This window comes from Anolis sagrei, chromosome 6 (assembly GCF_037176765.1).
Source record: "Anolis sagrei isolate rAnoSag1 chromosome 6, rAnoSag1.mat, whole genome shotgun sequence".
NCBI lineage: Eukaryota > Metazoa > Chordata > Lepidosauria > Squamata > Dactyloidae > Anolis > Anolis sagrei.
The window spans coordinates 71,032,209-71,049,446 of NC_090026.1; the positions used below are offsets into that span (position 1 = coordinate 71,032,209).

At 39.8% G+C, this 17,238-nt stretch overlaps 1 protein-coding gene across 1 annotated transcript in view; it reads left to right on the forward strand.

The window, feature by feature from the left end:
* TBX20 (T-box transcription factor 20) overlaps positions 1–17,238 on the forward strand; it is an 86,341-nt gene that overhangs the window by 14,630 nt on the left and 54,473 nt on the right. Inside the window, exons 2-3 of the mRNA XM_060781623.2 lie at positions 8,050–8,290; positions 15,916–16,080. Of these exons, the coding sequence (XP_060637606.2) occupies positions 8,050–8,290; positions 15,916–16,080 (406 nt within the window). The remainder of the gene's footprint in view (positions 1–8,049; positions 8,291–15,915; positions 16,081–17,238) is intronic.

The window sequence follows — 17,238 nt, forward strand, 5'->3', positions numbered from 1 at the left end:
TTGTGATGAAGTGGTTCAATTCATTGCTGTAGAAAAGGTGAAGGAAGGGATGCATTTGATGTCCTATTATAATCCCCCCATGGGAATGATCTTTTCTGTTGCTTTAGAGCAGGAATGTCAAATTCATTCACATTGAGGGTCACAACAGCCTCATGGGCCCTTGAATCCAAAGGCGAAGAATCCGCGGATACAGGAGTCCAACTATATAAGGAGAATTGTGGATACAGAGATCCAACTATATACCCTGACGGGTCAAAAAATAATGCCTCCATCGCTCTAACTTTTCTCTCTTTCACAGCTACTGGACTATCTATGCATGATATGATAGAGGGAACCTCCCTCTACTGATCTAGTCTTTATTTGTTCCCATTGACTGATTAGAACCATGAATCTGAAGCTCAAAGAAAGAGCCCTCATTGAATTTCTGGCAAAAAAGGTTGTGCACCTAAGGAAATCCCTTGAAGAATGTTTATGATTTGGTCCCTTCTTATTTTAATCTGTTCGGACCTCTGAAAGACAACCTATGGGGTTTCATATTCAATGACTTGAATGACATTAAAACAGCTTTAAAATCATGGGTCATGAAGCAAAACCCTGAATTTTTCCGAAATGGTTTTGATACCTGGGTTAAAAGATGGCTGAGCAAATGTATACAAATTGATGGTATATTGAACGGTAGTTTTGTGTAGGAGACAGGTCAGACTATGATCTGTAGCAACTTCTGCTGTTATATGTCCATTCATAATCTTTTTTATGACACAGGAAGCAAAACTTTTTGACCCACCGTCTGTGAGTATATAATAATAATAATAATAATAATAATAATAATAATAATAGATATGAGGATTTAAAGATAGAAATGCAAAGACTCTGGCACAACCCAGTCAAGGTGGTCCCAATGGTGATCAGCACACTGGGTGCAGTGCCTAAAGACCTTGGTCTGAACTTAAACACAATTGGCGTTGACAAGATCTGCTAGCTGCAAAAGGCCTCCTTACTGGGATCTGCATGCATTATTCGCCGATACATCACACAGTCGTAGACACTTGGGAAGTCTCTGTGATCCAATACAACAGCCAGAAGTGTGATTTTGTCTGCTGTGGACTCCTCTTGTTGTGTTTCAAATAATGATGATGATGATGAAGATAATAATAATAGATATGAGGATTTAAAGATCGAACTGCAAAGACTCTGGCACAAGCCAGTAAAGGTGGTCCCAGTGGTGATCAGCACACTGGGTGCAGTGCCTAAAGACCTTGGCCTGCAATTAAACACAACCGGAATTGACAAAATTACCATTTGCCAGCTGCAGAAGGCCACCTTACTGGGATCTGCACGCCTTATTTGCTGATACATCACACAGTCCTAGACACTTGGGAAGTGTCCGACGTGTAATCCAATACAACAGCCAACAGAGTGATCTTGTCTGCGGTGGACTCATCTTTTTGTTTCTAATAATAATAATAATAATAATAATTATTATTATTATTATTAATATTTTGACACTACCTCACAGAAGGGACTCAGGGTGGCTTACAAAAGCATTAGTAATAATAATAATAATAATAGTAGTAGTGCAAATAATACACAAAATGCAATAAAATACATATACATGGACATATAAAAGTAACAATGTAGATTTACATTATATACATATTACATAGAGGTCATTGCTCTTCAGTTTTTACTCAGTTTGGGTCCCCAGATGTGGATGTTATTAACCAACAGCTCCCATCATTTCTGATGATGCAGACTGGGGATGATGGGAATTGTAAGCCAACAGTACTTGTGGCTCTGAGGCTGGGAAAAGGTGAAAGGACATGTTACATTCAGGCATCAATTGTAGCCGACGGGCACAAACATGCTTCCAGTTCATGGTATAGCATGGAAAACATTCCTGCTTAAGAAGGACTACCTCAGAGCAGCCCTTTGCCATTATGGATTTTATAGTCTTTTAAAAAAGCATGATATACTCAAAAGTGTTATTATGATTATGATGATAATAATAATAATATAACTTTATTTTTGTATCCCGCCTCCATCTCCCTGAAGGAACTTAGGATGGCTTGCATAGGGACCAAGCCCAATCAGACATAGATTAAAAACACAATGCAATAAAATTATAAAACAACATCATAAACAACATAAAACAAACATAATAAAAACAACCAGTAGCCCAAAAAACAACCAATAGCCAAACAGTAATAAATAGTGATTATTATGATTTATTATATTTAATTCATCTGTTTTTTGTTTGTATGTTTTTCTGTTTTCGTCATTGAATGTTTACCATATATGCTGGAAACCACCATGAGTCCCTTATTATTATTATTATTATTATTATTATTATTATTTATACCCTGCTTTATCTCCTTAAAGGGGACTCTAAGCAGCTTGACATAAAAGCATTAGTATACAATTTAAAATATACATATATAGAAACATTAGAACTGAAAAAAACCCCGAAACAGCACTAAAAAAAAATCACAATTAAAATCCATCACCGGCAGTCTTGCATTGGTTGATGGTCTCCCATCCAAGTACTAACCAGTACTGAACCAATACAAGATCTGGTAAATATTATTAGTAGTAGTAGTATTAATAATATAATTGTTATATAATAATATAATATATAAGTGAGTCTTAGAATGGAAGAAATACAGTATACAGGGAAGTTCTGAATTGTAATATTTATATCTTGTCCTTCTCCAAGTGCTTAAAACAGTGCCAGGTTGTTTCTGACCTTCACTGAGAACAAGATGTAAATTCAGCACATTCTTAAACAGCTCTGTTCAGTAGTGTCTATCTGGAAGTAAGTCATTCCCATGAAACATAACAGGAATTACTCCCAAAGAAATACATTCTCGTATTTCTTCAATTGTTAGACACATCATTGTAAGACACACCCTTATTTCGGCAACAAAAATACATAAGATACACCTGAGATCATAAGACACAACCCATTTTTAAAGGCGCATATATATTATATATATGAGTCTTCGAATAGAAGAAATACAGTATATATAGAATGGGAGTGATCCTGGACTCATAGCTGAGTCTGGAAGCTCTCCTGGCGGTGACCGGGAGAGCTTTTGCACAGTTAAAACTTGTGCGCCAGCTGTGCTTGTACCTTGGGAAGCCGGACTTGGCCACGGTGGTCCACGCTCTTGTTACATCCCGAACAGACTACTGCTATGCACTCTATGTGGGGTTGCCTCTGAAGACTGCCTGGAAGCTTTAACTAGTCCAACGTTCGGCAGCCAGGGGCTGGGTACAGGGAGCGCACAACACCCTTGTTACGCCAGCTCCACTGGCTGCCTATCAGCTTCCAAACACAATTCAAAGTGCTGGCTTTGACCTATAAAGCCCTTAATGGTTCTGGCCCAGTTTACTTGTTCGTACATATCTCCCACTACGATCCGACTAAGGCCCCTTTTTTTTGGTCGTGTAAGGAACATCTGATGAGACCCTGCTCATTGTCCCCCCATTGTCACAGTCGTGTCTGGCGGGGACAAGGGACAGGGCCTTTTCTGTGGTGGCCCCCCAGCTATGGAACTCCCTCCCAAGTGAAATTAGATCTGCTGCATCCCTTTTGAAACAAGTAAAATCCTGGCTATGGGATCAGGCCTTTGGAGAATAGGCTGACCTACTGACGTGTTGACTTAGTTAGAACTGATGGACTGCCCTTGGATAATGATTTAAATCGGTGGTGGCTGACTATTTGTTGTCTGTTTTTATATTGTTTTTATATTGTTTATACGGTTTTATACTGTTTTATATTGTTGTTATTATTACATTGCTGTTAATTGTATATTTATGTTTTGATGTGGACGCTATGGGGTGCCACTTTGTTAGCCGTCCTGAGTCCCTCTGCGGAGGTTGAGAAAGGACGGGATATAAAAGCCCTAAATAAATAAATAATAAATAAATGGTGGTCTCAATTTCATCTTGAAATCCAAGGGGATGGCAAAAAATTTGCACCTTTCCCCCCATGTTCAAGCATTTTTGTCCTATAAAATTTAGAAACATTTAAATGTCCCACAATATTTCCCCTGTAATGCCAAATCAAACACAAATGTACTTACTGCATGAGAGTCAGTCGGACTTCTTTGCAAGCTAATGAGTTTAGGATTTTGATTTTCAAGTATCACAATTACTTTTAGTGGCTCATTTCCTCTTCTAAATTACAGATCAAATATCCACATTCTATTTCAGATTGGCTGTTCTTAACTTTTCCACCCTGTATTCATTAGTATTCATTAGAAGGAAGATATGAACCTTTTCTTGTCATTTTTGTATCCTAAGATATTTTTGTATCCTAAGATATTTTTGGGTAATCCTTTGTGAGCGGGTCACTATGTATCCCAAGTGTCTTTTCTTACGGTCACTTTGACATTACTCTGCAATGTTGGGCCTCGGTGAAATGTTTTCTTTTCTTAGACTGCAATGTTTTGGGCCGTAAGATAAAACTCACCTGAACCCCACCCCCACCCCCACCCCCGACATTAAAAAATCAATACATATATCTACTTAGAAAACTACCATAGCTAGTACTGAACTCCAACAAACTAGTTTTCTATCTACATTTTTTTAATGAACAGCAATCTCTCATACATCATGAAGTAAGAATGTGGCCAAAATTATAGTATATCTCTGCAAAACTTTATGGGCTCAGCATTTCTTTAAATGATATTGGCACTTTTGTATCCTGTTAGAGTAGTAGTTCTCAACCTTCCCAATGCCGTGACCCCTTAATATAGTTTCTTATGTTGTGGTGACTTCCAACCATAAAATTATTTTGTTGCTATTTCATAACTCTAATTTTGCTACTGTTATGAATCATATTGTAAATATCTGATATGTAGGATGTATTTTAATTCACTGGACCACATTTGGCACAAATACTTAATATGCCCAAATTTAAATACTGATTGGGTTTGGGAGGGGGGGGGATTTGATTTTGTCATTTGGAAGTTGTAGTTGCTGGGATTTATAGATCACCTACAATCAAAGAGCATTCTGAACCCCACAAACGATAGAATCGAACCAAACTTGGCACACAGAATTCTCATGATCAACAGAAAATACTAGAAGGGTTTGGTGGGCATTGACCTTGACTTTTAGAGTTGTAGTCTAAGTTGTAGTCACTGTGGACTCAAACAATGATGGATCTGGAGCAAACTTGGCACAAATACTCAATATGCCCAAATGTGAACACTGGCGGAGTTTGGAGACAATAGACCTTGACATTTGTGAGTTGTAGTTGCTGAGATTTATAGTTCACCTACAATCAAAGAGCATTCTGAACTCCACCAACAATAGAATTGGGCCAAACTTCCCACACAGAACCCCCATGACCAATAGAAAATACTGTGTTTTCCGATGGTCTTTGGCGACCCCTCTGACACCCCCTCGTGACTCCCCAGGGGTCCCGACCACCAGGTTGAGAAACACTGTGTTAGAGGAATAATCAAACCTAAAGCCTACCTGCTCTTAAACTTGTGGGAAAAGAGGTGGCTGTGCTCAATTTCCTCTTTGATAGGTGTGTGCACGCATGCATGTGCCTTCAGGTTGTTTGCCAACTGATGGATAGGAGAGAACAAGACAAAAGAAAAAGAACATACCTGGACATGGTATTTGGGAAGAAAGGTTTCCATCTGCGATACTTTATTTTCATTTTTATTGTTTTCAATTTCCGGTAACTAGAAGGGATTGTGTAGCCTGGAAGCAGATGTTCGCTTGCTATGTTTGTTTGTTTGCTGCTGCTTTACTTTCATACTTCATTTAGGGCCAGAAACATGGCTTTCCTAATTCTTGAAGACTATCATTTTTGGCAGCCTTCTTTTTCAAAGGATGATTCAATTAAAGTGAAAAAGAGAGAAAGTACCCAACAATCCAGTGGTTCTCAACCTGTGGGTCCCCAGATGTTTTGGCCTAGTAAGCTGGTAAACTGCCTGGGATTTCTGGGAGTTGTAGGCCAAAACACCTGAGGACCCACAGGTTGAGAACCACTACAATAATCAAACACCCTATTTACACTAATCATTTGGTTGCTATACATTAGGATTAACTCTGCAGCAGCTCCTCACCACAAAGGGCTGATCTGAAGCAACATGAGGCAAGGCTACTTTAACATGACCTTGCCACTTACAGTATTATTGGGAAAAAAAGGGGGGGTTCCCCTCCCAACTTAGGGGCAGTAGGGACAGTTGGGTCAGTTCCCAAATAGAACTGGTTGCTACCATCTCCATTGCCATTTTGCATTTCTTGGGCTCTGACTCAGGATGACAATCATGTTCCCCCCACACCTGCTGTGTTATGGTGGTCTCCAATTGTGACTGGGCACCTCTATCCCTTTACCAGTTTTGGGAAAGAAAGGGGAAGAGAAGAGAGAATTTCCTCCTCTCTCCACACCTTGAGCACCCCATCACTCTGGCTGATGTCACAGCAAGCAATGGGGAACAGGTTGGTGCCACGTTGTGGCTGGAGATGGGCACAACATGGGCGTAGAGGGAGATTTAAGGTGGCAACACAGCGGCACCGAAATATGCTTCTGCAGTGACTGGGGGAGTCTCTACTTCTTAGGCCTGATTCTGTGTCTAGCACTCAGATTGATTTAACTGTCTCTGTAAATATATCCCAAGTCTCATTGGAATGTCAGGTTCATCTATATCAGTGGTTCCCAACCTGTGGTACGTGGACCACCAGTGGTTCGCAAGAACAAAAATGTGGTTCACGACCTCACCATTACTATACTATTGTCTTGAAACCATTTGGCAACGAGAGTGATTGGTCTCGCGAAACCCTCTTAGAGTGCCGAGGCAAGGGGGATATCGGGAGGGGAGAGGCTGACTATCCATGAAAGATTACTACAACCACATCAGCTCTAGATTATTAGATATGGGTGAGCAGATGGCAAATACTGGGTGGAGTATGTTCTGTATCAGAAACTAGAACTGATGTGGTCTATCCAAAGCAATTTTCTGAATCCGCACCCCAAATAACCAAACCAAATCTAAAGTTGACCAAAAACTGATTTGTAATGTTGGAGAGTGGTCCCTGGTCAAATAAAGGTTGGGAACTACTGATCTACATTGAGCATTTAATGCAGTTTCAAGCTACCTCCGAAACATAGCAGCTAGACCATGCAAGTTGAAAAAAATGAACTGCATTGCTTTAAGCCCCGTAATCAGATGCAAGCAAAGTTGGGTAAAGGTAAAGGTTTTTCCCTGACATTAAGTCCAGTCGTGTCCGACTCTGGGATGTGGTGCTTATCTCCATTTCTAAGCCAAAGAGCCAGCATTGTCCATAGACACCTCTAGGCCATGTGGTCAGCATGACTGCATGGAGTGCCGTTACCTTCCCGCCGGAGCGGTACCTATTGATCTACTCACATTTGCATATTTTCAAACTGCTAGGTTGGCAGAAGCTGGGGCTGACAGCGGAAGCTCACACCACTTTCGGTCAACAAGCTCAGCAGGTCAGTGGTTTAATCCACTGCACAGGGGAAAATCCAAAATGAAGCCTCTAGTGCTCTCTAGTATAAACACAGCAAAATTAGCTTTGCAGAATGCGAATTGCCATGCAGACATTGAAAGTGGTCCACTGATCCGCACATGTGGATTCCAGAGGAGGGAGTTGGAAAAAAATCATCCCTATATCCGTTGTGGCTCTTGTGGAGATATTAGGATTTGAGGTTGGCCGCTGAGGGGCGTGTAATCACCACCCTGGCCTCAAACTGATTCCAGGGTTTATCTGCACAGCAAAACTGCTCAAGACCAGTTTCAAAGTAACCTAAGTGACCAGTACTGATGTGTCCCCAATCTTCAGTGATAAAGAAGTTGTCAATGTCATGCCTGTCTATTTCACTTCTGGGGGAGACAGAACTTTTTTTGTGATTGTCAGTTTCACTCCTGGTTATTAGGTCTGTGATGGAATCCTCCTTTATTGCCTTTTGGGAGATCATGTTTTTCTCTCTCTGCTTCGATAATTTGTTTCTTTATGGGATTATTTTTTCAACATCACCTTTTCTCTCTGTCTTCCTTTCAGAGCAATTTGTGGAGAAGTCATCTTGTTCTCAAGCGCTGAATGAACTGCCTGGTTTGGACACACATGGAGATTTCGGCAATAATAGTAACCCCTCCTCCCTGTGCACAGAACCCCTCATCCCCACCACTCCTGTCATCCCCAGTGAAGAGATGGCCAAGATCTCCTGCAGTTTGGAGACCAAGGAGCTTTGGGACAAATTCCATGAACTGGGGACTGAGATGATCATCACAAAATCAGGAAGGTAAGTTGTTTGAAGTCAACTGGATGCAAAGTCTTTAACAAATATCCTATACACCACCTGTTTTGGACTACAACTCCCAGAACCCCCAGGTAGCATTGCCAGTGACCATGGTAGATTGGGAATAATGGGAGGTACCATCTAAAAGGTATTGTGTCCAAGAGGTGTGTGTGCTTGTGTATGAAAGCACAAGATATTATTAATAACAGTGCAATCCTATAAATTCTGTAAAACATGTCATCCATGGAGCTTAGTCTCAGGTGACTGTTTATGCCATGGAAACCTTAAAATGCTGGTGGTGCAGTGAGTTAAACCGCTGAACTGCTGAACTTGATGACCAAAAGGTTGGCAGTTCGAATCAGGGGAGTGGAATGAGCTCCTACTGTTAGCCCCAGCTTCTGCCAATCTAGCAGTTTGAAAACATGCAAATGTGAGTAGATCAATAGGTACCGCTCTGGCAGGAAGGTAATGTCTCTCCATGCAGTTATGCTGGCCATATGACCTTGGAGGTGTCTACGGACAATGCCAGCTCTTCGACTTAGAAATGGAGATGAGCACCACCCCCTAGAGTCGGATATGACTAGACTTAATATCAAGGGGAAAACTTTACCTTTACCACTTTAAAGAGAGAGAGAGAACATAATTTTATAGCATGAATTAAAAAATCAGAGAAAGGAAGCTTTTACCATGATCAAGATTTGTCCACCACTATTTTTTATCTCATTAGTTTTTTAATCAATTTATCTTGTATATGTGGCCCGCCCATTGTTATTGTGATTGTGTTTATTGGAATGTTATTTTCTGACTATGTTATACTTTTTTTCTATGTAATTTTGATGATGTTGTTTGTTGTTTATGCTTTGCTTTTATTTTGCTTTAATATGTTGTCCAGGCTTGGCCCCATGTAAGCCGCTCCGAGTGCCCCCTGGGGAGATGGTGGCGGGGTATAAATAAAGATGATGATGATGATGATTATTATTATTATTATTATTGAAACATCTGAGTTGTGTTTGTCTACTGTCAGTGTCTTATAATATAATAATAAAATAATAAAACTTTATTTATATACCGCTCTAACTCCTTGAGGGGACTCAGAGTGGTTTCCAAGTAACATCATCAATACATACAGAGTAAACAACATAACCATAAGATTAACAAAGCAATACAAGTATAAAATTGTCACCATAACACATCTATATATATAATAATGCTCTGTGCGTAATGAGTACTTTAAAAACAAAAGAACCAATGAACGAAATCACACCAAATTTTGTAACAAAATGTCTCACAACACAAGGAGTGACCATCACTCAAAAATTATGGTTTTGTCATTTAGGAGTTGTAATTGCTAGGATTTATAGTTCACCTATAATCAAAGAGCATTCTGAACTCCACTAACAATGGAATTGAACCAAACTTGGCACACAGGACTCCCATGACCAACAGAAAACACTAAAAGGGTTTGGTGGGCATTGACCTTGAGTTTTGGAGTTGTAGTTCACCTACATCTCAAGAGCGTTGTGGACTCAAACAATGATGGATCTGGACCAAACTTGGCACAAATTATCAATATGCCCAAATATAAACACAGATAGAGTTTGTGGGAAATAGACTTTGACATTTGGGAGTTGTAGTACTGGGATTTATAATTCACCTACAATCAAGGAGCATTCCGAACCTCACCAACAATGGTATTGGGCCAAACTTCCCACAAAGAACCCCCATGTTCAACAGAAAATACTGTGTTTTCTGGTGGTCTTTGGTGACCCTTCTGACACCCCCCTGGTGACCCCCCCCCCCGGGGTCTTGACTTCCCAGGTTGAGAAATGCTGTCTTAAAGCCATGCAGTCCAACTCCCGTCACTAGGGCAAGAAAACATAATCAAAGCCCTTCTGACAAAGGGCCGTCCAGCCATTCACACACACACATATATGTATATGACAGATGCAGTATCAAAGATTTGAAAGGGACACCTAGAGAAGGACAACGATATGTTGCATGTTCTAGAGTAGGCAAACCGGACAATTTTCACATCTACACTGGCAAAGAAACAGCAAGACATACTGTTTACCCGCAAGCATCAAGAAATTACATATATTAGAAACCAACACTTTCTTGTTACTTTATTTTCCAGATCACCAGAATGGGCCACAGCAACACGTGGCAGGGACCCCTAGTATATATTAAAAGTAATCCTGCCTTTTCAAGGCAATTTTATCACCCCATTATGTCAGGATACAAGATAACACACAACTGAATGTGTGAACTGTCACCATTAAACATGTTGTCCTTTTACATATGCATGACAATTGAATCGGGAAATTGCCTGGAAGTTCTTTATAAAATATCTTGGCAAGTTTCATGCCACTTGCTGATCATGAGTTTGTCGGTGTCAAAAACACAGAGTCTTAGATACTAATTCTGGAAGGGGGCTGCAAAGTTTTCTGGCAGATGTTCTTGTGATCATACTGGAGTCACAAGGTGTGTTGGATGATGGCATTGCCTTTTGAGAATGGCATGCACCATATCTTACTGTAAGTGAAGAGCTATGTGGAAGTTTAAAAGCTGAGGAATGAAAGGAGAGGCTGAAAAAAATAGATGTGACTCTTCAGTCATTGCTCTAAAATACTTTGAAGTAAATTCTGTAGAATTTTCATATCAGAGAGTTCTGTGTTATTAAATTAATAGAAAAGCTGGGTTTGTCAAACTCAGTGGCAGTCTTCAGCAAGAACATCTTCCTGCCAAATTGATGTACATGTAATCAAGATAAATAAAAATGTAATGTTTGTTTATGGGATTAACATAACTCAAAAACCACAGGACTAATGGACACCAAATTTGGACAGCATACACCTAACAATCCAATGTATGTCCTTCACTCAAAAGTTTTTGATTTTGTCATTTGGGAGTTGTAGTTGCTGGGATTTATAGTTCACCTACAATCAAAGAGCATTCTGAACTCCACCAACGATGGAATTGAACCGCACGTGGCACACAGGACTCCCATGACCAACAGAAAACACTAGAAGAGTTTGGTGGATATTGACCTTGAGTTTGGGAGTTGTAGTTCACCTACATCCAGAGAGTACTGTGGATTCAAACAATGATGGATCTGGACAAACCTTGGGACTAATACTTCATATGCCCAAATATGAACACAGATTGAGTTTGGGGAAAATAGAATCGTGACATTTGGGAGTTGTAGTTGCTGGGTTTTATAGTTCACCTACAATCACAGAGCATTCTGAACTCCACCAATGATAGAATTAGGCCAAACCTCCCACACAGAACGCCCATGTGGGCCACAGCAACGCGTGGCAGGGGACAGCTAGTCTATATAAATAAAAATGTAATGTTCGTTTGCGGGATTAACATAACTCAAAAACCACTGGACGAATTGACACCAAATTTGGACACAAGACACCTATCAAGCCAACAAGTGGCCATCACTCATAAAAACATGGAAAAACACAGTGGAAGGGACTAAAAAGCAAAAAATATTAAAAACCTATTACAACGCATGCGCAAAACTACATATATACATAAACACACATATATACACATATACACATATACACAGACTGGGCCACAGCAACGGGTGGCAGGGGACAGCTAGTGCTTACATAAAGAGATTTATTATGTTCACACTCGGTATTTTAAATATATATACTTAAAACATCACAAGTATATACATGTTTTTGAAAATGTAATGGATGAACTCAAAACATTATTGCAGCAAATACCAAACTGTTGCTTAACAGATACATTTGTTTGTTTGTTTATATATTTTATTTACCATATTTATAGCCCACTTTTCTCAACCCCGAAGGAGACTCAAGACGGCTTACATATAGACAATTATTCAATGCCTTAAAGCAACATGCAATTCCAAAAACATTAAAATTAAAATTAATACATATTAAAATTTAAACATTACATTCAATATTGAAACCAAGCCATCCATATTCGTAGTCCAGGGCCGGTCCAATAGTCATTGCACATATTCCATATCTGTTATTGCACTGCACTATTTTCCGAAGGCTTGATCCCAAAGTCATGTTTTCATTTTCCTTCTGAGGGCCAGGAGGGAGGGGGCTGATCTAATGTCATTGGGGAGGGAGTTCCACATCTGAGGGTCCACCACTGAGAAGGCCCTGTCCTTCGTCCCCAGTAGTCGCATCTGCAAAGAAGGCAGGACCGAAAACAGGGCCTCCCCAGATGAAATGGTTCATAGAGGGAGATACATTCACACAGGTAAGCTGGGCCAGAACTGTTTAGAACTTTATAGGCTATACATGAGATCCAGATTGCTCTCCTCAAAAGTCCAATTCCTCCATGAGAAGGCTGTATTTCTGCAATATGTAAGGACTAATATTTTATCAGTTGGAAGGTTCTTGGGTTCCTCCTACACCCCAATCAATCATCTATTGAATGGTTAATCATTATTGAGGAGAGATGCAAATCCTTTCCAGCACTGCCCTATTTTGTAATATTTTGATTTTCTGAATTTGATTTTTATTTCTTCATAATAAATAAACTATACATATCACACACAACTAACATTAATACAAAACACACAACAAATCAAACAATTGATCATATATTTTATATATGTAATGTCTATGCGGACCCACCACCTGTGGAACATATATTCATCCTTAATGTTAATAATTATTATATTGACCTCTTCTCCAAAATTCTAGCATATGTTGATTTGGTTTTATTCCTTTTTCTTTGACAAATATATTTTCTAAGAATTCACCCCATGTTGCCTCAAAATCATTTTTTTCCCATTTATCCCTTTTTACATTTTATTCCACAAGTCAGTTTATTGTTCATTGGGGTGTTCTACACCTCTTTGTACCGATCATTGATTTTGTAATCATAATTTTCTCTCCATTTTTTTGGCTATAACTAATCTTAAAGCAGTAACAAAAATCACTATTAATTCTTTCTTTTTCCATTTTAATCTTATATCTCCAAAATTTAATAGAAGTGCCATATTTGGATTTTTTATTGATTAACCAATAATATGTCATTAATTTCAAGAAATACTTTTTCTTGAATTTCTTTTATCTTTTCACATTCCTATTATAAGTGTATTTAAATTCCAGTTTCCTTATTGTACCTTATAAAGGAGTCGAGGCTTAATTTGGGAACAACATCCCAAAAAGCAGAACACCACTTGTGCTTGGAATGAGGCTTCTGTGTGTAGAAGCCGAAACACAAAAGCTGCACTAAGCTGGAACTTTCTTCTGGCCGAAAAACCTTTTGAAAACCCTCTGGCCACTACCAAACTTAAAAGCACTGATAAGCCCTTGGCTTACTGGAAGTATCTTAGGCAAGCGTGTGTTGGATTAGCCCTCAGGCTTGTGTTCTGAGGTAACACTAAAAGTTTGTTCTATAAAATATATGCTGCCACCATAGACTCTTGATTGCTGCAGGAAACCGCTTTTAAAACTTCACCCACAGAGGCACACATGAGGCAGATGTTGAGAACAACAAAACAATGATGTTTATTTAAGAGAACTTGAACAAATCAGGTATGAAGCTTAGCTGTTTCAGAGTATTGACTTAAAAGCATGTTGTTACCTTAAGCAGTTCAGTCTTAGTTACACAGGAACACGTCTCTCTCCCTCCATAGAATTTACTAACAGGATTGCTCTCTGAAAGTAATTTCTAAACACCAGCACAAATAGTCCTATCCTGGATCTATCCCTTCACTCCTCCACCAGCTATTTCCCTAATAGCTGTAAAAATCTATTCACTAGCTATCTCTGCTACCCAACTGACCAATTTCAGGCCTCTCACACTAACCCTTCACCACTCCCAACTCTCACCTCCTCCTTCTTTGACACCCACAGTCAATCTCCTTTGACTCCCAGAATCAATCTGCCTGACAGGGTTTCAAAACGTCCCCTTAAAGTTGATTTTTTTTCTTTTGCCAAGTTAGGCTCCGCTCACTCTAATTCAGCCAATTACAGTCTTCTCTCATTTCCCTCCAAAGTTGCTCTTTCTAAACATGCCCCCTTCAAGAAATGAGTAACTAAAATGGATTGTCCCCTGGCAGTGGCTGCCGAACTTCTTGAGCCTACTTTTTCCGAGGCCTTTCCTAGCCTAACAGGTAGGGAATTCACTACATACCTCCAACAATTTTGTAGATTGTTTCTATTATAATAACCTAACATGATTGGAGTCGTGTACCATCTCCAAACAATTCTCACCGACATATTTTTCATAATTCTTTGTTTCCAAAATTTAAACCATTCCTCCTCTGTAATATTGATTCCTAAATCCCTTTTCCATTTTTTTTGTTCCAAATTGTATTGTACAGTCTTTTCCTACTTGGTGATGTCCTGATATATTGGACTACAATTCCCATTACTCTCTGCCAGGTAGGGGATGGTGGGAGCTATAGTCAAGAACATCTGGAGATGACCAGCTTTAATTGTTTTGCTCAGATTTGTTCATTTGTTCAGTCATCTCCGACTCTTCGTGACCTCCTGGACCAGCCCACACCAGAGCTCCCTGTTGGCCGTCACCACCCCCAGCTCCTTCAAGTCCAGTCACTTCAAGGATGCCATCCATCCATCTTGCCCTTGGTCGGCCCCTCTTCCTTTTGCCTTCCACTTTCCCCAGCATAATTGTCTAGAGAGGCTTTGCTGTCTCCTCATGATGTGGCCAAAGTACTTCAGCTTTGTCTCTAGTATCCTTCCCTCCAGTGAGCAGCCGGGCTTTATTTCCTGGAGGATGGACTGGTTGGATCTTCTCGCAGTCCAAGGCACTCTCAGAACTCTCCTCCAACACCACAGATAGTGTTGGATACTCAGATAGCAAAATGGTTAGAGTGGTGCACGTTGAGCTGCTGAAGTTGCTGACCAAAAGTTTGGCAGTTCAAATCTGGGGAGCGGGGTGAGCTCCCACTGTTAGGCCCAGCTTCTGCCAACCTAGAAGTTCGAAAACATGCAAGTGTGAGTAGATCACACTTCCCTTCTGCAGGAAGGTGACAGCGCTCCATGCAGGCATGCTGGCCACATGACCTTGGAGGTGTCTATGGACAACGCCGGCTCTTCAGCTTAGAAATAGAGATGAGCACCACCCCCAGAGTCGGACATGACTAGACTTAATGTCAGGGGAAAACCTTTACTTTTACCTTTCAGATAGTACACTGATCACCAGTACTATGGTGGCTTCTTTGCTGTCATAATGGTGTCCCAAGTACACTTAAAACTTCTTTTGTGCCAGAACTTTTAATCCTGGGTCACTTTTGGTGGTGATTTTAGGAGTTATAGCTCACCTACCCAAGTTTAGAAATCTTTATGGTTTGTAACATTTTCCTTAGGCTGCCCGAGAACCAGATGGCAATTAGAGCCTCGGATGGAACTCCACCCTCCCTATTATACACTTAAAATGTTTAAAATATGGAGTGGTTTCAGTCCCTGTGTACAGTAGGGAGATATGGCTTGTTTTAAATATCCCCAAACAGAGAAATGCAGGCATGTTTGGAATTTCCCTGTCTTTCTCTGGTGGCTGCACTAAATGTCTGTTTCTGATCATGTTCAAAGGGATTATTTTCTCTGCTTTCTTATTTATATATTTATCATCTCATTTGCTTCTGTGTCTTTCAGAAGAATGTTTCCAACCATCAGGGTTTCCTTTTCGGGCGTGGATCCAGAAGCAAAGTTCATTGTGCTTATGGATATCGTTCCAGTAGACAACAAGCGATACAGATACGCCTACCACAGATCTTCATGGCTGGTCGCTGGCAAAGCCGACCCCCCTCTGCCTGCAAGGTCAGTCTGTTTGCAAGCAGTATCCATACGTCTCCATTGCATCCACTCTCCCAATATCTACCTTAAATGTGTTGTTGAAGGCTCTCGTGGCCGGAATCACTGGGTTGCGGTGAGTTTTCTGGGCTGTGTGACCATGTTCCAGAAGCATTCTCTCCTGACGTTTTGCCCACATCTATGTCAGGCATCCTCAGAGGTTGTGAGGTCTGTTGGAAACTAGGCAAGTGAGGTTTATATGTTTGTGGAATTTCCAGGGTGGGAGAAAGGACTTTTGTCTGCTTGAGGAACATGTGAATGTTGCAATTGGACACCTTGATTATTTATTTATTTACTTTATTTATTTACAACATTTATATGCTGCCCTTCTCACCCTGAAGGGGACTCAGAGCGGCTTACAAGATATATATACATACAATATATTATTATTATTATTATTATTATTATTATTATTAGCATAGTACAATATCAGTATTAAATATTACTATTTTGTACTATACCATTATATTGTAATATTACATCTATATAAATAAAAATGCAATGTTCGTTTGTGGGATTAACATAACTCAAAAACCACTGGACTAACTGACACCTAATTTGGACTCAATGCACCTATCAGGCCAACAATTGACCATCACTCATAAAAACACTGAAAAAGCAGTGGAAGACACTTAAAAAGCCAAGAAATAATAAAAACATTACAATGCTTGCGCAAAACCACATATACACAAATACATATACACACATAATCCACACAAAACACATATACACAGACTGGGCCACAGCAATGTGTGGCAGGGGACGGCTAGTGTAATATAAATATATAATTATAATATCATATTATTGTTATTAGTATTATATCGCATTACATTATAATATTATAAATATTATATGTATATACAATATATTATATTACATTATATTATACTAGCTGTCCCCTGCCACGCGTTGCTGTGGCCAGTCTGTTGATTTGGAAAATAAAGTAATGAGAAAGTGTTGGTTTCTAATATATGTAATTTCTTTATGCTTGTGGGTAAACAGTATTTTTTGCTGTTTCTTTATCAATGTTGATGTGGAGAGTGTCTGGTTTGCCCACCATGGAACATGCAACATATCATTGTCTTTCTTTAAGGTTCCCTTTCAAATCCATGATACTATATCTCT